General features: G+C 38.6%; 2 protein-coding genes across 6 annotated transcripts in view; one reads left to right on the forward strand and one right to left on the reverse strand.

The window, feature by feature from the left end:
* LOC122885985 (probable ribonuclease ZC3H12C) overlaps positions 1 to 6325 on the forward strand; it is a 30988-nt gene extending 24663 nt beyond the window's left edge. For all 4 annotated transcript variants that reach the window (XM_044217814.1, XM_044217813.1, XM_044217812.1 and 1 more), the window contains exon 6: positions 23 to 6325. In XM_044217814.1, coding sequence (XP_044073749.1) covers positions 23 to 1542 — 1520 coding nt within the window. In that variant the 3' untranslated portion in view covers positions 1543 to 6325. The remainder of the gene's footprint in view (positions 1 to 22) is intronic.
* Positions 6326 to 7338: 1013 nt separating this feature from the next.
* Positions 7339 to 23188, reverse strand: part of LOC122885990 (radixin) — a 40420-nt gene continuing 24570 nt past the window's right edge. For both annotated transcript variants that reach the window (XM_044217823.1, XM_044217824.1), the window contains exons 4-15: positions 21965 to 22060; positions 21427 to 21549; positions 20540 to 20691; positions 19968 to 20051; positions 19724 to 19870; positions 18382 to 18478; positions 18142 to 18305; positions 16047 to 16177; positions 14024 to 14184; positions 12620 to 12712; positions 9717 to 9926; positions 7339 to 8373 (exon numbers count right to left, since the gene is read on the reverse strand). In XM_044217823.1, coding sequence (XP_044073758.1) covers positions 8209 to 8373; positions 9717 to 9926; positions 12620 to 12712; positions 14024 to 14184; positions 16047 to 16177; positions 18142 to 18305; positions 18382 to 18478; positions 19724 to 19870; positions 19968 to 20051; positions 20540 to 20691; positions 21427 to 21549; positions 21965 to 22060 — 1623 coding nt within the window. In that variant the 3' untranslated portion in view covers positions 7339 to 8208. The remainder of the gene's footprint in view (positions 8374 to 9716; positions 9927 to 12619; positions 12713 to 14023; positions 14185 to 16046; positions 16178 to 18141; positions 18306 to 18381; positions 18479 to 19723; positions 19871 to 19967; positions 20052 to 20539; positions 20692 to 21426; positions 21550 to 21964; positions 22061 to 23188) is intronic.

Below are 23188 nucleotides of genomic sequence, written 5' to 3' on the forward strand. Positions count from 1 at the left end.
TTATACTTTTTGTGAATTGTAGGGAAGAAGTGCACATATGGCCACAAGTGCAAGTTTTACCACCCTGAGAGGGGTAGCCAGCCCCAGCGTGCCGTGGCTGATGAGCTCCGTGCCAGTGCCAAAATTTCAACAGCAACTTCCAGAGGCCTGCTGGAAGATGTCCTGATGGTGAAGAGCAAAGGTTCTGGTCAACCAGAAGGAATGGCTGAGGCTGAGCCAATTCGGGGCACTCCAAAGAAACAGCCAAACCCCAGCCCTTTGCGCTCCTTCAATGACCTCCTGGAGGACAGGCTTCGGGTCCAGTCCAAAGTGGAAGGACGCAGGGGAAGCAACAGCAGCAGCAGCAGTAGCTGTAGCAGCTTTCTAGGGCATCCTGCTCCAGGGGGCCCCCCTTCATCAGGAAGCCTGGACCGATGGGAGCACCCTGGGGGAAGTGGTGGAGGCAACTCCAGGGTTGCTGGAGCCTCAGGACCAAGCCAGGCTGAAACTTACCACAGATGCGAGTCTCCAGAGCTGGGCTACAGCTCACTGGTAAAGGCTTACTCTAGCCTCAGTCTGGTAGTGCCACAGAGTCCTGAATGCTTCTTCCCAGCTGATCTGCGATCTGGATCACTGCTGTCAGACTGTAGCAGCGAAGGCAGTGTCAGCTCAGACTCTTTTTCCCCTGACCCCTTGTTAGACGATGGCCCCAAGTGCCACCATCACCACCACCATCCTCACCACCATCATCACTGCTCTGGCCAGTACACCCACCCCACAAGCCGTGTTCCTCCTGGACTGGGCCAGCATGCTCCTCATGGCTACCCTGTTCCTCAAGCACTGCGGAGACAACATGGTTTTGGCTTGGAAGACCCTCCATCTTCTGTTAGCTCCCATGCATCTCCACATCCTTTCAAGCCCCCTTCAGCCTACATCCCACCCCACCCTCATCCATTGCTGAGCAGTTTCCCAGGGGAATTTCCATCTCGTCCACCCCAAGCATCCACTTCTCACTCCCACTCTCAGAGCCCCCCCCTTGGCCGCAATGTGATGGGTTCCCTTTGGCAGGAAGGTGGGCTCCAGGAATCCCAAGTGTACAAAGGGTCACCTCTTCATTCCAGAAGAAACCACTCTGGGCTAAACCAACAACCACAGCATCAGATAAATTGGGACCCCCATTACCAGCAGTCCCCTAAGCCTTGCTATGATCTGTTTGCCTTCCCGAGCCTTCCAGAAGTCCATGAGAAGACTTGGCACTCTCCTTGGGGCAGGCAAGCCCATTCATCACCTCGTGGCCTTTCAGCATCAAGTCTTCTTCCACTCCCACAGCTATCTCTTCCACCCATCACTACCCATAAAAGCCACCTGCCCTCAGTTCCCCAGCACCAGGAGCCCTCTGCCTTGGGTCGATACCAGGACCTTAGGGAGAGGGTGTTTACTAACTTGTGCCGGATCTTTCCTCCAGATTTGGTGAGGATGGTAATGACCAGGAACCCTCTTGTGATGGATGCTCAGGAGCTTGCAGCTGCGATTTTGTTGGAGAAATCGCAGCACGGTTCTTGAATTAAGCCAGAAGGAAGTTACAGCTTCATCTTAACCGGGCTCTCTTCTGCAGATTTATCCCTTGCAATCATCTTCATTATTAATGTCAGGTTGGACATACACAAACCAAAAGCACAAGATATAAATATCCATAAGCTGTTAATGGACTGCTTTTTTCATTGCAGGGAAGTTGTCTCATTAATTTTAATGGTATTTTTGTAAAGGGAAATATTTTTCATATTTTCTATAAATATGCCTGCTATTTCAGCACTTAAGATCAGGAAAGGCTGGGGTTTAATGTGCATGTTTGAGCTATTGGTTATGAGTCAATACACCGGTGTGCTTAGGGAGGCTTTTAATGTGTTTCAAGGGTGACAGTGTAGTTCATTTTAAATTAATTTATTTGTTATATTTTAAGTTATTTACATATTATAAAATTATTCTGTTTTTGGCACTTTTTTGTTATTGTTGTGTTTCTTCCTCAGCTTTGTTTTTTTCTTTTTTTTTTCTTTTCTGGCAATCATATCAGGGTATAAGTATTGCTCAAATTCATACTTTCCATCTGAGTGAAACACCTCTGTTTTCCAGAGATGACAATGTGGGGTATGTAAAAGAATTGTAAGAATTTCACAGCCACATTGCAAAAACATTCCTACCGTATTTAATGTTCGAATTAGCTCAACAAATGGATCTTTCTATACTGACAGGTGGTAGATCAGCTGCTGTGGTGAGATTTTGTGTATTTCCCCCACAGGGAAGTGAAACTCAGGTGGCACCCACAAATGAAGATAACAAAAACTCCACTAGAAAACCCCAAGCTCTTGTTCACTTTTGAATGAGAGTTTAGTTCCTGTACAAGGATAGCCCTGTCAGCTGACTTCACAGTTTGTGAGTCTTCATTACTGATTTTTCACACAGTCTGTTCTTTTACATCTTTAAAACATATCAAAATTCTAAATTATACGAAGGTGGCTGTTGAGAACATGGTCAACAGAAATGTTTAGGTGGGATATTATTTTAATTTTAATTTAAAATGTGTTAATTTATTGCCTTTTTATGTGTGTGTGAATGTCTGTGGTGCATGAGACACAGGGTCTCCTTTGTCAGTGGTGACATCACTAGGAGGGTTTAGCCGCCTCAAACAGGGTATAACTTGTTTGTACCCTTCTGTTAAATACACAGAGATCCACACCTTTGCAGTAAAAGACGGGAACAAACTAGCAAGAGTTGGGAAACGCCTTCTTAAAATTAAAATCTTCCCATAGAGGATGTTACCAGACATAATATCATGACAACAGTGGGGAACACCTATAGATAGTAGTTTTCAGTTCTACAAACTTTTCTCAGAGGCACTAATAATCTCATTGGTTAAATTAAAACTCACTGGTTTAGTAAAGACAGAAATCTGATTTTTAAAATGTTTAAATACAAAAATATAAATATAGGTTAGACAACAATAAGCTAATATTATTAGTTTAAGCTTGGCAAGTCTAGATTACTTTTTTTTTCAGGTATCAAAAAGCAACGTTCTGTATAAGGATTGCAACAAGCAATTATTTTCTTTACCAATTAATCTGTCAGTTATTTTTTTTATTAATCAATTCATGATTAAATCTATGAAATGTCAAAATGTAGTAAAAAAAAACAACTATCACAATTTTACAGAGCCCAAGGGGACTTCTTCAAATTACTTGTTTTGTCTGACCAAAAGTAATTTTTATAATTAATTTCATATCAGTATTTTTACTACTACTACTTCTGTTTATCTGCTTTCTCTTTGAACGTATTTTTAAGTTGTCTCCTCTTAATGTAAAGCACTTTGACCTGCATTTGTTGTATGAATAATAATATTCTTATTTTTATTATTATCTCCACCAGTGGGGTTATTTTAATGTCTGAGGAACTGTTTGTAAAGCTAAAACTCTTGCCTGTCTAGTAGCCAGATGACACCTCTCTTTGTTGATACAAATTGTATCCTATAAACTTTTTAAACAAGATCATTGTTTTATATGAGAATATTTAAACAAAAAATATTTCGAGTTGAATATTTTAAGTATTTGTGGCAAACTTTGTCACCTTTGGTACTTTATTTATATGAGGGAGCTTTTATTCCCTTTTTTCCAAGTGCAGGAAAGATAAAGTCTCAAATGCACTTTCTGGAAACAGTTATTGTTATTGTTTATATTGTCTGTGAACTGAAAGCATGGTACTGTGTAGCCCAAAAAATATGAAACCTCAACCAGGGTAGAGGTTGAGTCGGCCCAACCATGGTGAAAAGCAACATATGACAATAAAAATTACCGCGATTAAAGGTGTTAAAAATAAAATTGAAGTTAAAGGTGACTCATGAGATATATTGAAGCTCGTTAGTGTCATACTCCACCTCAGAACAGTATTTCCGAACACTTGTGGAGCAAAAATGGGCTGTGAGTGCAGTAAAAAGAGAGGAGGTTTTAATTAGCTTGGCTCCGAGCAAAACTGCTTCTCAAATTTGTGCTCCAGGCTCCAAATCTTTTGTGACGCCTTTCTCAGAAATCTAAACCCACAACCACAGCATTTTCTTCTTTATTATCTCAAAGCTTTCTTACTTGGAAAGCTTTCTTCTCAAGGGCTGTACTGTAATCTGAAAGGTGTCGTCTCAGGAACAAGTCCTCAGTAATTCTTGTTAGTCATTCACACAGCTAAAACGTCTGTCAGTTGACTCTAATGGTCTTGAGCTATGACGTAATGCCTGAGGTGCTTTCACCCTACTCGTCTGGCTGGCACTGTGTGCTAGTGTTTGCTACAGGGTTGAGACACCACAATTTAATTAAACAAACCTGTTGGTGTTGTGTTAACATTCCTGTGGGTATGAAAAAACCCTGTTTAGTGTAGGAGGGCAAAAACAATTTTTCTATTATCAAAAATTTGTTAAAGAGCTATTTTTCTAATTCTACATGATGTTTATCTGCAAATGAGATTGTAGTCAGTGTTGCTGAATAAGGGGATATAGCCTATACATTGCTAACTGTGTTAATGTTATGTTGTGTTTGGATTTCTACACAAATGTTACTTGACGTTGTTCAGACTGAATATGATGAAGCAAATTTCCACCTCGCTTTATTCATGCAAATTTGAGTGTTTTTGTAGTCCATGTTTTTCGCCACAACAGCAACTGTACTGGCTGTACAGATGTTAGCTGTAGCTGTTCGTTAGCTAGCAACATACACACCTGATGTGTGTGTGTGTGTGTGTGTGTGTGTGTGTGTGTGTGTGTGTGTGCGGTGTGTGCTGTGTAAGTGTGTGACAGCTCAGACGCCAACACTTGGCATGATGCTGTCTGCGTGTCAACCCAGCAAGGATTGTGTATAGGCTTTTTTCACAGCATAGGCGTTTCTAGTCAAGTGTCACAAGGATGCACAACACCAGCACCCTGAAACCGAAGCAGCTCAATGGAATTCAGCCTTCATCAATTTTATTATTTACACCTGTAAATTGTCCTACTGTGACGTGTCAAAATGTCCTCCGTGAAAAAGGCCTATAGGCGTCCTATGACTTTCTTCAGCAATTTATGTAATTTAAGCCAAGCAGCACTTCATTTTTGTTTGTAGCTGTAATGGCATAGCAAGGTCGCATGAACCTGCAAGGATGTTCTCCTACACAGACATTTAGTCAAAGCAAGACTTTCTTGCCCACAACTACATCACTTTTTCTTTCATAGATTTTTTTAATGTTTTTTTGGGCAAATCATTACGGAGCTTCTGGGCAATGTTTAGGTAAAAACATATCTGCTTTTAGAAAGGGTCAATTCCATGCTGCCAGCTATCTGCGCATAGAAACTGAATAGGGGTGATATTCTCGTCTTGCACCATGAACGTGCTTCTGTCATCTTGCATTTAGTCATGCAGTTGCACTGCCTAAAATTTGCTTTGTGTTCAGTCTGAACACACCTTTAAGAATTTATGTGTGGGTTTTGTCTAGACAGAAAAAGTTGTTTTGTAATTTGTTGCTCATTTGACTAAAATTGCCTCAAATGCAGCTATTTTATCCAATGGGAAAGAAAATGTTAAATATCAACAGTGTCCCTGTTTATCACCTTTTATTTTGAATGTGCTTTAATACATTTCTGGTACAGACATAATTTGTAATAATAAGTGCCATCTCTTCAGGGACCAAAACCAAGTAAAAGGCTGTTTATTGCTTTCCGATGTTTCCCCTTGCTCAGGTCAATGGTGGTTATATTAAACCAAAATAAAAAGAAGATATTAAAGTGTTTGACCATTGCTGCTGTTTCACTGTGTGTCCTTCTGGCAGATGAAGAGTTTCATTCCAAAAGATGGTCCATAAACCCAAAGCTTTCATATACAACTGTGCTGATACATAAGGTATTTTGATTAATCCCAGTAAAATTGTGTTTCAAAAAGCGTAGCATAATGCGCAATACTAACAAAAAGTATTGCTTTAAGCTGATATTGAATTTGAAAGACTTCTATATACAGGATGTGCCCAGCCCAAATACATTATCCATCTTAGAAAAACAAAATGAAAATGAAATTGGCTGAAATGCTTTTCCACAAACACATTTTACCTTTGTGTCATTAATTATGTCTTTGTTCATCTTTTTCCTTTTTTGTTTTATGAAAACGTCTTTTTGGAGTGGGTCTCTTCAGACGTTTGTGCTACGGGGCCGTGAAACTCAACTGAGCTTTAGGCAATGAAACCCAAAACAAAAGCATGGAAAACAAATCTGTCATAACAAATGAGACATGTTGATTGTTCTTGTGTGTGATGTAAAAGTAAGCAATAAAAGCCCTACTCAAGCTTTCATGTTGTGAATTTCCTTACTGGCTCTTGAATGTTACCTTACAGGAAAGTTGGGGAGATCCAGCTGGAGACACAGTTTATATATATATTTATTTATTTTGGGTTGAGACATCAGTTTGATGTTATTTGATATGGTGGTGACACTGAGGGGCATTGATGGAGAGAGAACTGTGGTTTAGGGTGTAGTATTATTATTATAATATAAGACGGATGCATTATAGGATATGATATGAAATGAATCCAAATAAAAATAACAAATATTTTTGACTTTTCATGCACCTATATTTTATCAGCTGTTAGAATCAGGTACATTTTGTTGGCTGTTACTGCAAATAAATATATGACAACAATTTCTGGATTAACTTTATATTTGTGACATGATTTGCTTTCATTGGTGAATTTTTAAGACTTTGCTTGTCTGGTTGAACCTCTGCAGAGCTCAAAAGATGTTTGTTTCCCAAGTGGACATCTATTTATTTGTGGTTGGTCAAAATAATTGTTTTTTAACCTTTTTATTCTGGATTTAATAAATAAATAACAGAATTTCTTGATACTAAACTGCAATTGTCTCCATAGAAATCTGCATAATCAGATGATAGTTCTGTGGATTAACACTTTTGAACAAAACATTTATTTTACAGAACAAATATTTTCAACATTTTGATAAAGTTACACAAATAAATCATGTGTTATCTTTACTGGCATTGATAATAAGTGAATTAGTTTGTTTTTCTTCTGTAACTGGTTACAGGTGAGTGTCTGTGTGAGTTGAATCAGTAAGTGATCCAAAATGATGGTACATAATCATTTGTTAACATCTTCTCATTATTGTTGTCAAATTGCTGTGTCTGACCAATGAGCATAATCAGACTTTTCTGTTAGTAAATTGCCTATAATGACAAACTGGTTTTAAATTCAGTCTTTCTTTGAATTTTACAACAGTGTGTGCCAGGTTCGAACTTGTATATCTGACACAACATCCTTTGTCAATAACCTCAGTCAGGACTCTTAAGATCATACTGTAGCTGCATAGGAAATATAAATGGATTCTTTATTGTGGGGCAAAATATATATTTGAACAAATGTCTTAATGGATGGAGGATGCCAGCACATTAAGAATATAAAATAAGCAAATTTAGTTTGCATATCTGTTTGCTCACAACTCTCACAGTGAGCATTTGCAAACTGACAGCCATTCAAGGATATAAGTTAGCCGATGCAACATTAACAGATCCACGACACTGACAGCAGAACTGAGCAGGCTAACTTTCCCAACACAAAATGACAAAAAGTAATACTAGACGGGAAGGAAATGAGACGAATAAGGCGTTTCTTTTTTTTAAACAAATTATTTAAATTGTTCAACTGACAAAAGAAGTAAAAGTAAGGTACAGATATTAAAGCTTTACGGACAAGCGTGCCGGCAACATCAACAAGCTACAAATGGCCATTTTATTTTGTTGAGTAAAAGCACGATATCAACAAATTCTGTCCAGTCTCTCATTTTGTCTAACAGTCCTGTTGTTCTTTAATTAACATACATGCAAGCATTAAAACTGTCAGTATTGTAGAAGGGAGAAGTCCATGTTTAACAGGATATGTTGCTTGCTATTTTTCAGACAGATTAAAAGAAGTGTGCTTCGTTGGGGTGGGGGCGGAGCTCTAAAAAGCAGGTAGCAGTGTGATTGGCCAACCGCTTCTAGGCAGAGCTTTGGCGAGGCTGAAGCTACGAAGCCCGTTAGCCGGTCTTTCTCCTGGATAGAAAAAACAGCAGGAGTTCCTGGGGTGGCAGCAGGTTTTGGGCTTTACAAGGAAAGTGAGGCGTTGACATGGCAACGAGACTAACTGTCTCTTTTCATCGTTGTGTCCACCCTTCTTCCTGGCTCACATGGACTCAAACTCATCAATACGCTGCTTGGTGTTGCCCTGGCGGATCTGGCGCAGGGTTTTGTACTTGTCTCTGCCTGCCCTGACGTTCTCAGCATGGAGCATGTCGTTCTGCGTTTTCTTGGTGTCATCCCGGGCCTCGGCCAACTCTGAACTCAGAGCCTGGACAGAAGAGAGAGACAGAGAGAGGGGTGATGAGGGATAGCAAAACATTGCATCACAGTTCACGATTCAGGCACCATTGGACCATGATGAGATCAGTGGTGTATAATTTTACAGAGAAGTTAGACTATTTATTATCTTGCTCTCTCCACGCCATGACACATCATACTCTAGGTTTGGTCAAAATTAAGGACTGTCCTAGACATCACGTTTCAAAGAAAAAACACTGTCCTTTTGCTATCATGGTACATTTAACCAATCAGTATATTATGTAACAGTTTAATTTGTGAAACCATGTAAAAAAATAAATATAAAATAAAATATAGCACCCCTGTAAGGCCAGCTAAAGTAACATTTCAACACCAGGACACATGGACTGACATTAAAATAAAAATAAAAAAACACCTCAATAACTTCTATCATTGTAACTCAATAAAAAATAATACAATTATATTGAATTATACAGTAATTGTAATTCAATAACACCACCTTCCATCACTGTCTGTAGGTATTAAAGCCTCATTATCCCCCATAGAATGCCTCGATGCACCGTTTCCTGCCTGGTCCTGATTCTAAAATACTTAAAAATCATTTAAACTTCCCCATAAGAGTCTACAGCCAATTCTATCATAATCACAATCATGATAGTATAGGCAATTCACTATAGTTGAATGAAGTGGGAGGATGTCTGAATAACCCTGAACCTGAATTATCCGGTATACCTCATACCTGTGGCAAGAAAAAAAATGTTTTTAATTATTTTGTCACGAGTTGGCAGCTTGCCATGAGTTCTTGTGATGGCTTTGTGGTTTGCTCTTATGTCATAACATACATTCATTTTAAAAAGCATTCAACAGATGAAACCAAGCGCACATCTGAGTGATGTTAAATCAACAATGTGTCAGTGTGTCTCACGTTCCACATGCTTTGTAGTTAATTCAATGCTTTAATGTAGTGCATTCAAAGCTTACATTATGTTTATTATTTGAACTTTTGCATATTTATGGCTGGACAGATTTTGTTTCTGAGCCGATATTTTGTCTTACCAGCTAAAAATAATCAGAAAATTGGATAATGTCAGTATTACATGTTCTCCACACAGAGAAAAATGTATGATATTCTTTTTTTGGTTTTAAGCAGTACTCAGCAGGCATTTCACCACACCGGGTGGAATCACACTATCACCAGTATTACATATAAATGGAAGAACTAAGTTTGATTTCTGGGGATTAAATCCAAGAACCTAAAGCTAGCTGACCACATTCAGCTTAGACATACAATATCCCAAGAAAATAATTTCAGTACAGCGCGTGTATCTCTCCACTCTTGCACAGCTGCTCTACCTGTAGCTGTTTCTTGACACGTTCATTCTTCTGCGCCTCAGTGATGCGTTCCTCTTCACTGCGGTGGCTGGTGACGCCGTCGCTGAGCAGCTCGGCACTCGCCTCTGCGTTCGTTTCATCCTGCTCATCGTGTTCCGGCGCCGGCGGAGACGTCATGGCCGTCTTCAGCTCCTCCCTGGTCTTCTCCAGGTCCTCTTGTGCTGACAGAGCCTGTAAAAAACACACATGCATACTTACAGAGAGAAACAGACACTGACAGTTTATAGACATTAATACAGAAAGATACGGACAGATGCACACACATTTAACCACTGACATAAGTAAGTTTCCCTGGATAGTTGTGCCATCCTCGTCTAAACTGTGTCAGAGCTTTATAAACTTTTTTAGACAAGAATATAATTGCATGAATCATTTGTTTCTTTAAATTTTGCTTTTACAGACATGAAAATAGCGATGATGAGGTAAAATTTCATTCATGTTCAGTCTGAAAATACTGACCTTTTGTAAAACCTTGTTTCCTGTTCCTGTCATGTTATATTTTTTGTGGAGTTTTTCCTAAACCAAATCCAGGGTCTGAGGATAGTGGCTGTCATACAGATTGTAAAGAAAAACTTGTGATATCAGGCTATATAAATACAATTCACTTGACTTGATTTATATAAATCAATGATTGGCTGATCTGTGCCAGATGTGAAGCCCCACTTACTATACAAATACAAAACAAAGCCAAAGACTGGAAGATATAGAGCTCACAGGACAATAGATTTGAGTCTTTATTCAACCCAAGTGGTTCCACCTCCCATCAAACTCCCATTCCCCTTTACTGCATTTGGGACCATAATGAAGGATCAATCTAACTAATTACAGCTTCTTTTAACTGTAAGAAATGTATAGATTGTCCATGAATGCAGGCCTGACATGCCTAATGTTGGGTAAGACAGATTCAGGAGGATAGTTAAAATTATCACCATGTCATCATCAAAATTATTTATTCATTGGCTATCTATACTTCTTGGAAGATGTGATAATTTATGTGATAAATAATGTAAAATATTACTATATAGTATAATACATATAATTAAAACCTTTGAATTATATGTGAGAACTGGTGCTACGGGGTTTTCTAAAAGGAATTGTGCTGTTCTATATATAATAAGTGGCGCTAATGTGGGTTAAGCTTCTTTGTATAGCAAGCGATGCTTCCCACCTGGTGCTAATCGGCCAATCACTGATTGTTAGAAGAACTGGTGCTTGCCTACACTACCCAAACATCATGTAGAAATGTTTAAGCTTTGATTTAGTTAGTAAGGAAGTATTTTCCCACATTTTATTGCAGTCTGGGTGTTGCTGCTTTTACCTATATGTGACTATTCTGTATGTTAAAGTTTTTTGGAAGGCACCTCTATCCCGAGAGGCCATTGGGTACTCTGTCATCACTTTTAATAAAGTACTAAACAAAGCCTCAGTATCAACATCAACTAAACGAACCAAGACCACTGATACAGTTAAAAGACATTCATTTAGTGGCAGTTGTGTGCACTAGTAAATGTGGTCTCCAGGCTGTTGCACATTAGCAACAGTACACTTTATTAACTTGGCTTTGATGTGGAGCCAAATGCCCTGAAATTAAACGTGAAACTTAAACATTCAGAATCAGCAGGTTTTGGAAGAGCGAATCAACAATGATCATGAATGAAACGCACACGCACAGAATGGAACACACAGCTCTTTTGTGATTCACTCACACGCACACACAGGCACGCACCAACGAACGCACGCACGGCACACACACACACACACACACACACACACACACACACACAAACAGATACACACACAGGACCATACGCTCAAACACACATGTACTGTATCATAAAACAAACATCCTCGAATATACACAATAAAAGCCACAGACACCTGCAAATTAAATAATACGTGTGCACACACATACTGATAGTGTACACTCACACATACACCAGTCTGTTAAACATACATGAGGCATGGATGGTGAGTGGGCTAGGGATGTTTTTGATTGTTTTAGTGTTCATATTGTTCCTGTAGGTATATTTTTAAAAGTCCTTGCAAAAGTAAATATATGTCATACAGCTCGTAATTTTTTGTTTTTAAAATTATTTTTTTTTAAAATACCCAGATTTTATTAAGTAAAAAGCTGTATATTAGTTTAAACAGAAATTTTGTTTCCCAGCCATCAAAACCTTGTTTCCCACTGGCAGAGGACACTGTTCGCCGTACGTTATAGTAAACAAACGAAAATGCAAAAGCTGCTGATTATGCTGCACATTAACCAGTGTCTATATTGAAAAAAAAAGGTAAAACAACATCATGTGCACATGATATTATATTCTGTCCAGTTTTGTGTTTGTCTGCATTCTTCCCTTTTTTCTAACCGATTGGAATATCCAGCTTCCTCTGCACTGCATTCACTGCTAACTCAGGGTGAGAGTTTCAAGGTAACCTCCCTGTTCCAATGTCAATGTGCAGGTGCCACGACCAATCAGAAGGAGTCACTAGTGCAGTGACAAAAACATGATCCCACTCTGGCTTCCCACCAAGGAAAACTGCCATATGTGTTCAGTGGAGCTCCTGGCCAAGTTGGTGACACTGATGCCGAACTCAAACTCAGGTTTTTGTGGTACTGTGTGCGGCCTTTTCCCTTTGTGCTAACAAGCTGCCACATTATGGGATTTTTACACAGATTTTTTAGTTATTGATTTTTTTATCCAATTAATTGTTTTTATATTAAAAGTTAATTTCTAGATTTTGTTGAGGTTTTTTCAAATCTGAGAATAATGAGCCCAAACATACATAAACGCATCACACACACACACACACACACACACACACACACGCGCACACACACTTATATACAGGGGTTACATTACTTTGTGTTGCCATTCTGTTGCTTCATCTTCTTTTTTCCTCTTCGCTTCCTCAAGCAGAGCAATTTTGGCAGTGAACTCAGCTAACTCAGCAGCCTGTTGAAAATAATAACGTGCCAGTAAAAAGTTACCAAATTGAACTCGGTGTGGTGTCTAACCACCAGTCCAAAAACCCAGAGGTATTTGCAATTTACAATAATATGAAAAAGACAGAGTTAGCAACTTCTCGTATTTGACAAACTGGTAGTTTTGCTTCATAAATTATTTTTCTTTCTTCTTCTTTCATTATTTATGATTGGAACAGACAAATGTATTACAGTTTTTTCCAGTTGCTAACAAACATTGTTCAATACTGAAACCACATTTTCAAAACTCTTCACACAGTCGGCGAAACAGAAGTCAATGCAGACCAAACTGTGAACCATTTTTCATTGCTTTCAGACAAAATGCATTTAGTGACCACACTTTTCAAAATTCAGGAACTCTTTTCCCATTCGTACACCACAACATGCAAAATACTGTGTATTTTCAGCACATTTTTCTAATGCTAACACACTGCATTCAAAATGATTACAAACACATTCAAAACAGAATGATGGCAAATTCCAAGCATTTATGCAGTAATTATTTTAAAATACTGAAAGTATACTAAAATACTGGAGGCAATGAAGACATTTCTCCTGAAGGCTGCCAGGGATGGATCAGACATCCCAGGAGGAACTTTCCGAGATGCCAGAGACGACATCAGATGTGATGTTGATGAGAACAGAGAGAGCAGACTAGAACCATCACTGTAATTTACTATAACGAACAACTACACATATTGTTACAGTAATGTGTAGAATGTATTTTATTTATTCTTTTTTTATTATCATTACAGCCCTGGAGTTTTTCCCCTCTTTTTAAAGATGTACTTATTATTTATAGACAGGTGAAAAAAATCAAGGAAAAACCTGAATAAATGAGTGGAACATCATGCACCCAGATGCTTCCATACAGGGCACAATGGCTCACTGAATGGGTTGAGTGTAAATATTATATGAATATACTATGTCCTTCATAGTCACCAGAAGGATTAGCATTAGTCAGTCTATTAACAAGAGAACTGTGGTGTGGTTTGGTAGCTTTGTTACAAGTTACAAAAACTTTGTTAAATAATTAAGCTGCTTGAGAGTCGTGACTGTTTATAATTCCAGATTCAGTAAATTAATCAGATACAAAATATTCAATTGAACATTTCCATCATATTTTTGGCTAAAAAGAAACAAACTAAATGTATGATCTCAAGGTAAATAGTAGTTGTTGCCACATGAGTTCAAATGGTGTCATTTTAACTAAACTAAAGGAGTAAATGTTGGAGTTGGGAAAAGTGGCTGTGATCTGCGAATGGTGAGAGAGTGCAGGTACCAGTTGTTCCTGGTTCTTCATCTGGTCGACAGCCTGCTGAGCCAGTGCTGCCTTGGCCTCCTCTGCCGCCTGCCTCTCCCTCTCCAGCCGCTCTGCCTCCTCCTTTGCCCGCTTCCTCTCCTGCTCCAACTCCAGCGCCTTGCGAGTCTGCTCCTCCAGCTCTGCACGAGTACACAAGTAAATATATGAGTTACAGACCATCCTAAACTGATCAGTGAGGGAACCCAACTAAATGCAAGACAAAAGACATTGTGAAGGGTTTTACAAATGACTGATCTCCTTGAGCCTCATTTATCAACTGTGCATACACACCATTTTTGTGCGTAAACCATGTGTATGTTCATTCACACACACAGAGTCGGATTTATCAGTTTCATCATGTGCTTCAGAAGTACATTCAGAACCCGTCTTGACCATGCGTATGAACAAACCCCTAGTGGTACACAAGTGTGATCACAGGTAAACCCATTTTTAACCTGTTGTTGCTGCAGTACAACATTAAGAGTCCAATGTTTTCGGGTGAGTTTCATTTAAACTTGCAACTGTTTTTTTTTTTCTGTTTTATAAACATTTCTGCCTATGGAGTCAGAGGATTTGTTAATGACATTCAGGTGTAATCATTCAGCTTAATGATGAACTCATACATTTTGGTGTGTTCAATTTTAACTGAATTAAGTAATCAAAGTAACATTTTCTGTTGTGCTGCTAAAACAATTTGCAACATTCACACCATTTTTAGACAAGCTTATTAAGCAGTATCTCAACTTCACTGTCTGTGTTGGTTGTCTTATTTATCTTAGTCAGTTGTTACATTTTTGCACATCAAGTAGTCATAACATTAATGCCTACACTCATTTTCAAGGCACATTATTAAACCACTTTTTGTGACCATTTCTTTGTGCAGTGTATAATGTTGTTCATACATGAGCAAATGAATGTAGAATATGTGGGATTTATAACTGTTAATTATGTACAGGTGTGTGTACATGTGTTTGATTAAGACCAACAGATTTGTTCTACAAATGCTTTGATATTTGAGGCCCCAGGATTCCCACTGTGGCCCTAATTTAAAACTCCTTGACATTTTAGTGCTCGGTTGGATAAAAGTTTTTTTTTCCTGGTCTGAAGTTCTTTTACAGGTGAACACTGAAAATTCTGTCTCACGTGTACTCCGCATGCAAGGCATGAAAAACGTATATCTTTCTTTAAATTTCTTTGTACAATGCTAATTGTATTATGCAATATGCATATTTATGCAAATTCGGAGAGACGGGAGATAGGATGTTTGGTTACACACAAGCAGGCATCTTTGGTACCATGTGTTTATCTGGGCTGACCTTTAAGTGACATCAGTTATCAAATTATCTCTCAAAAACCCAGTAAACCAGCTGCAGTCTGTGTGAATCAAACATTAAGCTGTTTAGACAAGGTAAAGAGATGACCTTATAACTTTGGGAAATATAAAATTTAAAAAATGCCAGTAATGGGTGGGTACAGGTTTATTCAGTTTGGGGTTTATATATTGTTTTTTTTATGCCTGCATAGTTTTCCATTTTTACTTCAATTTCAGTTTGGTTACTTTTTGTTGTGAACTTTTAGACTTTTTTGATACCTGAGTTTCAGTTTCTGATACCAAACGTTTGTTCATACTTCACTTTGACAAAATATGACCATGTCTTTCTACAAAACCCTTTTTTCATTCGACAAAAGAAGCCAAAGTTGCCAGATGCTTAATGTTGTCTACAACAACTTTGCCTAAATAAACTATTAGAAAGTTGTCAAAATTATCATTTAAATTAAGAATTATCCAATTATAAGTAAAGAAAACTTTGAATCTAACTAGACATTCAATCCCAACTTTTGACAATGTTCAACAGCTCTTTGAATAAATTAGGACAGAAAGTCCACACTTTCCAAAATAATCCTCACCCTCAAGGTCTAAAACTCAATTTGGTTCTCACAAAGAGTAGTACAGAAGCACACACACACGTAGTGTACATGCTTGATGTTGGTGCAGTCGTACCTTTCTGAGCTCTCTGTGTCTGCTCTTCGATCTGCCTCAGCCTCTCGATCAGCTCGTCCTTCTCTCGCTCTATCCGCTCCTTCTCCTTCTCTGCATGCTCGCGCTTCTTCTTCTCGTTCTCCAGCTGCGCTCTGTCAAAATATCACAGAAAACAACCATCTGAACAGTACAAAACAATACACATTATAATGACACTTAAGATAATACATCTAGTTTAGGATTATGAGTCAAGAAAAAAATTCCACTGGCCATATGTTGATCTCGGTGCAGTGCTGATTTTAAATACTCAAACAAGACAACACTAAATCAAAATCCAACTGCATATCAGATTGTTTTTATGTTGTGTTTTTTATGTTTTTTAACTCTTTATTTATCACTTTCTACCATCTAAAAGGGATTATTAAAAACTTCAAAAGTCAATACGAGACAACAAAACAAACAACTAAGATTGTGGACAATGGCGAGTGACATGCACATTTTGACATTTGGTGCCTTCAAGTGAAACAAAACAATCAGTGAAAACAGAAATGAATGCAGCAGCCCACAGGAATGACATTTAAAAACAAACATCCTCGTTTCCCAAACTAATCCATAGATATGCAAAAGCCAACTCCTGCAGACATGAGCACGATATATTTTCAATGCAGCACTGCCCCCTATTGCTCAAAAAGCTTTAGCAATAAAATTTTCACTTATAACATCAGTTAATATCTGTTTATGGAAAACACCAGTAGGTTATTTGCCTTCCCCCTTGCTAACCTGCTCTCCCCCCTCTATCCTCTAGTAGCAAAGAGAGTGCAGGGGCAGAGGGGTTGTTTAGTTGAATATGTTAGTCTAGTGTCTGCCTGACTCATTGATCCTTTATCTGACTGAGGTTTGTGCAAGTTGGAATCTATGGCCCCGACCATGGCTTTGAAATATCAGTAGCCTAACTGTGCTGTGTATCGATAAATCCATGGCTCTGTCTGTCGTGCTGAAGTAGAAGACGGATTTGTAATCGCAACTTTCAGAGTCCTGCCCTTCTTTCAGTTTCGGGGTGGGGGTGGGGGATTGTTCAGGTCCATTCCTCCTGTTAGAAATGAACAAATCGCCTTCTGCAAAACACCATGCAGTACACAGTGGGTGTGTACAGGGTTAGAAGAAGTGCTCCTGGTGGGAACTGACCTATAACCCTACCTGCAGTCATCCATTTATTGTAAGCTATTCATGGAGCAGAAAACACTACATGAAGTGATTTAATTATCCAGTAAAGGAAAGATAATGTTCATATTCTGCAAAATGTATTTTCCTCTCATTTACATTCCCTGTAGGCTATGCAAAGGACAAACAAGAAACACAAATTCCCAGTTGTTAAGTAACTTCTTTTTACAGGCTCATGCTGGATTGTGAGTCTCTGGTAGTGCATGAACAAAGAAGACCTCCAGTCATTTATGTGCGTACTGAGTTGATAAATGTTTTACATTTAAGGATAGATTATTAGCTTGTTAACTTATTTCTACAGCTAGCTCAGAATTAACTGATAAAACTGAATAAATTCAGTTTACTAGTTTAAAGCTCTCTTAAAATTTTGCAACGCACTCCTAGTCATACAAAGTAAGTCACTGGGGATACCGGATATGTCCATGTTTTTAACTCCAGAAATGACTGACATGAAGGACATTGGAGTAATGAATTCAATTTGATTTTAGAAAATTCTTGAAACAACATGATTTGCATTGGAGAAACCTTTAATTTTTTTCACTTGTTTTAAAAAATAATGACTGAATGAATTAAATAAGGACTCAACTACAGACAAAAATCACTAGAAAAGAAGGTGACTTTTTGCAGTGTGGCAGTGTCTGCATTATAACATACACATTATGATAAAGACTACTTGAATATGTATGTGTGTATGCTTTCATGTCAACGCATTTACACAAGAGTGTGTTTGTAACAGTGTGTACGTGTGTTGTTTAACCATACAGGAATAGACAAAAAAGCACATTGGAATACTGGAAAAACAGGAAAACCATCATTTCCAGCAGCAAAGTGATGAAAGATGGTGCTTCCAGACCAGCCTATAGCCCTGAAAATGGAAAGGCAGTGTGTACTTTACCTCTCCATCTGTTTGTGGTGCTTCTCCTCTCTGGCCTGAGCCTTCATCTGCTGCACCTCGATGGTGTCGGGCTTCCTCCTCCTCATGTACAGCTCATGGTTTCCCATACATAACGCCAGGATGCGCTTGTTGATCCGCAACCGGGGGGCGTAGAACACAAAGTCCTGGAGGAGATAGATTTTGACAGTGTAAAAACATAGTAAAGAAATATCATCACTCACACATCAGCCCAACACTTACTGGAGCTTTCTTGTCTATGGGCTTGATGACAAACTTCTTGTCGTTGAAGGAAATGTTTCTGATCTCACTCCAGGGGAAGCCGATCTTTGGTGACAACCTGTGGCAGCAGTAATGAGATTTTTAATTAATGATTAAATGGTAGATGAATGATTTACTTCTAAACTCTTTGTCTAAAAAATGTCACTGAAAGTTAGTATATAAGCACACGTGCATGCTTTGAAACATTCTTTTTTAAATGTTGGGTGTCTGAATAAAGCCTTTGAGGAGTATTTCGTTTTCTGTGTTCAGGTTGTTCATTAGCTGTGCTGTTTAACACCAAAAGAGGGCGCTGTTATCAAACCAATGCAATCCAAGGTCACTGAGGGAGCTGAGAAAGTCTACATTTCATATTCTTATATAGTGGTAGCTGAGGTAGGAGTCCCCTTTTGAATGCATTAATTCCCAGATAATAAAATAGTAGCATTAATAGCAGATAATATTTTCAGACTTTCATACGGAAAAGTACAACACTTGATGCATGTGACACTTTTAAAGACAAAGGGGATCGAAAGTTCTATTTCATTGTTAAAGACTGTAATTTCAAAACATACATTTATTGATTGAGACATGTTGCCACTTCATACAATTTTACAACAAAGAAATTTATTCTTCCAAATAAAGTCTGTTGCAATCAAGTTGGCACTTAACTGCAATGGTGGAACAACTGTAGCAGGGTATCTTCCTAAAATAAACCGAGTGGGCGTTGTCGTCATTGACAGCAACTTCTCGTGTGGTTTCATTTTCTTCCTCTTTATTTTCAGTTTTCAGTTTTGATGACGTGCTGATCACATCAACTAGACCAGTGGTTCCCAACCATTTGGCCTCACGATCCCTTAAAATGAAGCAACGTCTACTTGTGACCCCTCGTCACACGTTGCATATGTCAGGGAGTTGTGAGCAGTTCCACTAAGGAATGATTCTTTTCAGATTGTTACATTTGAATATTTCTTAAATTAGCTCTAAAGAGGGACCTATTCAATAATTTACAAAAAAACCAAAGACCTGAATACAGTCAGAAAAAAACAATATCATTTTGTGCAGCAGAACAAAGAATATTTCTTACTCTGTTAATCATCCTTGGACCCCTCAGCTTTATCTTGTGACCCTTGGAGGGGTCCTAAACCCAAAGTTAGGAATCGCTGAATTACACCACACCAAGCAGATTCTTTGAGTGTAAACTGTATTACTGATTAATGCTAAATGTTGATGAAGTATGAAACTGTAATGAATTCATCTGAGTAACCTACACAACTTTGTAAGTATGTAGCCACCATGTGTGTATGTGTGTGTGTGAGTTGGTTACTTGTCTTCGTGCTCGTAGATGTTGAGTCCCAGGGCGTCGACCCCCAGCCACAGTTCTGTGCCCTTCTTGTTTTTAATTTCAAAGTAGTTGACACCGTACATCTCCAAGTCCTGAGCTATCTTCAGATACTCCATCATCGCATCCTCCCTGCACACACACACGAACAATGCTAACCACGCAGATTCCCAAGGGCATTTACTGTAGGTGCCAATGTCTTTAAAAATCATAATCCTCAAACACTTACCTGAGCATGCTTCTGTGCTCCTCATGCCAGGTCTGTATTCTGTCCTCCCATTGCTCCTTTGTCAGCTTGTGTTGCTCCAGAACTCTACAGGGCACACACACACACACACACAGAAGAAAAAGCAGAACAAATATATGTAAAAATAAATAAATAAATACTACGATACTACAGTGTGTTCTCTCTGTTAGCCAGTAGCTAGTGTGCTGAACTTCATCATGACTGTTACAGATTTAACTCATAATATCATGCTAACTATGTTTTGCCCAGGATAATGATGGTATCACCATACAGGCAATTCTGTGATAACAAAGTCATCTATGATACATCACAGTATTTGTAATATTAGAGGGTGGCTGTAGCTCAGGAGGTACAGCTGGTTGTCTCCTGTCCAAATGTCAAAAGTGTGCATCGCTGTGTGCGTGTGTGAATAGGTGAATGAGAGGCAAACTGTAAAGTCCTTTGTCAGCTAAGTGCTAAAGTGCAGTCCATTTACCGTTTCTGTAAATTAATGTGTTTTCACACTTAACAGGTACAGTATAGTATAGTATAGTGTGTATGCATATATACTGTACCTTTGTGGCAGTAGCCGGTCGGAGGCCAGGTAGCCAGGCTTGTGATTGTCTTTGTTGTAATCTCCGTATTTGGCCTGGACAGCGTAGGAGGCCACCAGCACGGCTGTCTCTGGGGGACAGTAGTTCTCATCATTCAGAATGGCCTCCTTCACCTGCAGGGAGGATGCATACACACACAGATAAACACATTACAGTTGCTCAGTCAACCTTGTCGGGGTAAATAAACCTTAGAGATCATGTAAAAAGCAGCAGTCACATATGTCAGTATGTCAGTCCGGAGTGAAATATAATATATTTTGAGAACTATTGGAGGGATCACCATAAAATACACTACAGATATGAATAAAAATTCTGGGGATTTATGACCAACACAGCTGAGTAGAGCTGGGTATTGTTACATTAACAAAAGAGTTTCCCCTCGGGGATCAATAAAGTATTTCTGATTCTGATTAGTAATACTAATACTAATACAACACAACAGTTTCAGTACTGATACCAATATGATACTTTCGTAGACCCCTTACTTTGACAAATATAAACAAAAATGGACTGTTTTCTAGCTGTTTTCATTTAAAAAGAGACAACTTTCCCAAACATTTAATGCTAAACACAAGCAGAACTTTGCCTAATACAATGCAATCTAAAATTGGCAACATTTTGATTTAAATTAAGAAATAATAAGAATAATTAAACAAGACTGCGAAATTTAAGCTTTAATGCTAAATTACTTGACAGTTGACAACTTCTCACCTTAAGACCCAAAAGACAGCAGCTGTAAATCACAGCTCAATTGTCAGAATATGTCCACCTCATGTTGGCATCATTTTGGTTGACCTTAGCACCAAAACATCTTGGCAGGCACAGTAATCTAATCAGTTGTACAGTACCTGCAGGAAGAAGAGTTTCTGTGTGATCTCCTGGATGAGTTCCTCAGAAACATCCTCTGGGAAGAACTTTGCTCTGAACTTAAACTGCAGGGGATTCTCCTTCTTCACATCCTGTTGAGTCACCTGGAGAGAACACCCACACATGACATTTCATCTTTCACACTTCAACCTCTGCCTTCATATTTATTTATAATATGTAAATATATGAATAAGTCTCAAGGAAATCAAACTCTGCATTTAAAACAAGATTAAAGAGACATAGATAGATACATTTTTACTGATGCCAGTTTAAGGCACTTTGGATTAAAGCTTCTACCAAACAGAATATTTAAGTAAGATTATATACACAAGGTTACTTCAAAGGTTTTCTAGCACATTCAGTCTTAACCACATGAATGTTTACTGTTTACAGGCTTTTGCAGCTTTAATATAGTCATGTTTTCAAGTTGTGAGAATTAATCTATCTGCACAAATGATAAAAACAGGAATACAGAAATTAACTAGAAGTGGTCACATGGTTGTGTTCAGGGTCTCTCACCTTCTTGTTGAGTTTGAGCCACGTGACGTAGCCTTTGCTGTCTGTGTACTGCAGGCCAAAGAACCAGACCTCCCTCAGACCCACCGTCTTCACCACCTGAAACGACACAAATGCTTTTTGTTTTTACCAGCTTACAGGATATGATGGAAATGTCCCTGACACCTGCACTGGGTACTGGTACAAGACTGTCAATCGAGCTTATATAGCAAGCTCTGCTCAAGGCTCCCATGGCAAATTTCTAATGGGGTTTTTGATAAATAAAAACAATAATATTTACATGTTTTTTGAGTATTTTCAATCAGCACATTTTTGCTATGTTTTAAACACAAGTGCATAAATAGAAGGCTAACATTGTAGTAGTTGAGATATTAAATGTAAATTATGTCATAAGTCATATCATGTTTTTAGGCTTTTGTGAATCACAGACTTAATTTTCTGCACAAATTGAAAACCCTGTGGAGAGATAATCATTGGAAATCTGGTAATGGAAACCACAGTTTAATAATTTCAGGATTTAGGACTACAAGTTGTAACACTCAATACCTGTGGCATGAGATAAAGGCTGTGCATCATCTTGGTGTTGTCATCAGAAATTATACAAAAGCATCACAGTTTATTTTGCTGTGCAATACTGATGATTCAACTCTGTACATGTCATAACTTTAGGGACAGATTGTCATTGGTTTTACTCACAGACCAAATACACTGACCAAAATGATGTGAAAACCAGAACAAAGCTCACATGCTTTGTCATTCACAAACATCCCATTTACACAGAGAGAGAGAGAGAGAGAGAGAGAGAGAGAGAGAGAGAGAGAGAGAGAGAGAGAGAGAGAGAGAGAGAGAGAGAGAGAGAGAGAGAGAGAGAGAGAGAGTGTGTGTCCCTGGAGGGATGTAGACGCTTACTCAGACCCTAATGTGATTTACAGTCAATAAGACGGGACACACTCACCATATAATATAAACTCACTCTCTCACACTCAGGCACAGAAAGACATGCTCACATAAACACATTAAATATCCATGTGTATCGAATAATCACAGGCATAAACAAATGCAAAACACACCAAAACACCCATCCAAAACACACTGTTGCAATTACAACTATACAATCAATCACATTTGCACACCCACACACACAAACACACAAGGCCTCGATTGGGGCTGGGAATGCGGTATGCAGGGACAGCTATGCGGATGCTGAGAGTGCAGCATGCAGATTTA

The sequence above is a fragment of the Siniperca chuatsi genome, linkage group LG12 (assembly GCF_020085105.1).
Source record: "Siniperca chuatsi isolate FFG_IHB_CAS linkage group LG12, ASM2008510v1, whole genome shotgun sequence".
In the NCBI taxonomy this organism is placed as follows: Eukaryota; Metazoa; Chordata; class Actinopteri; order Centrarchiformes; family Sinipercidae; genus Siniperca; species Siniperca chuatsi.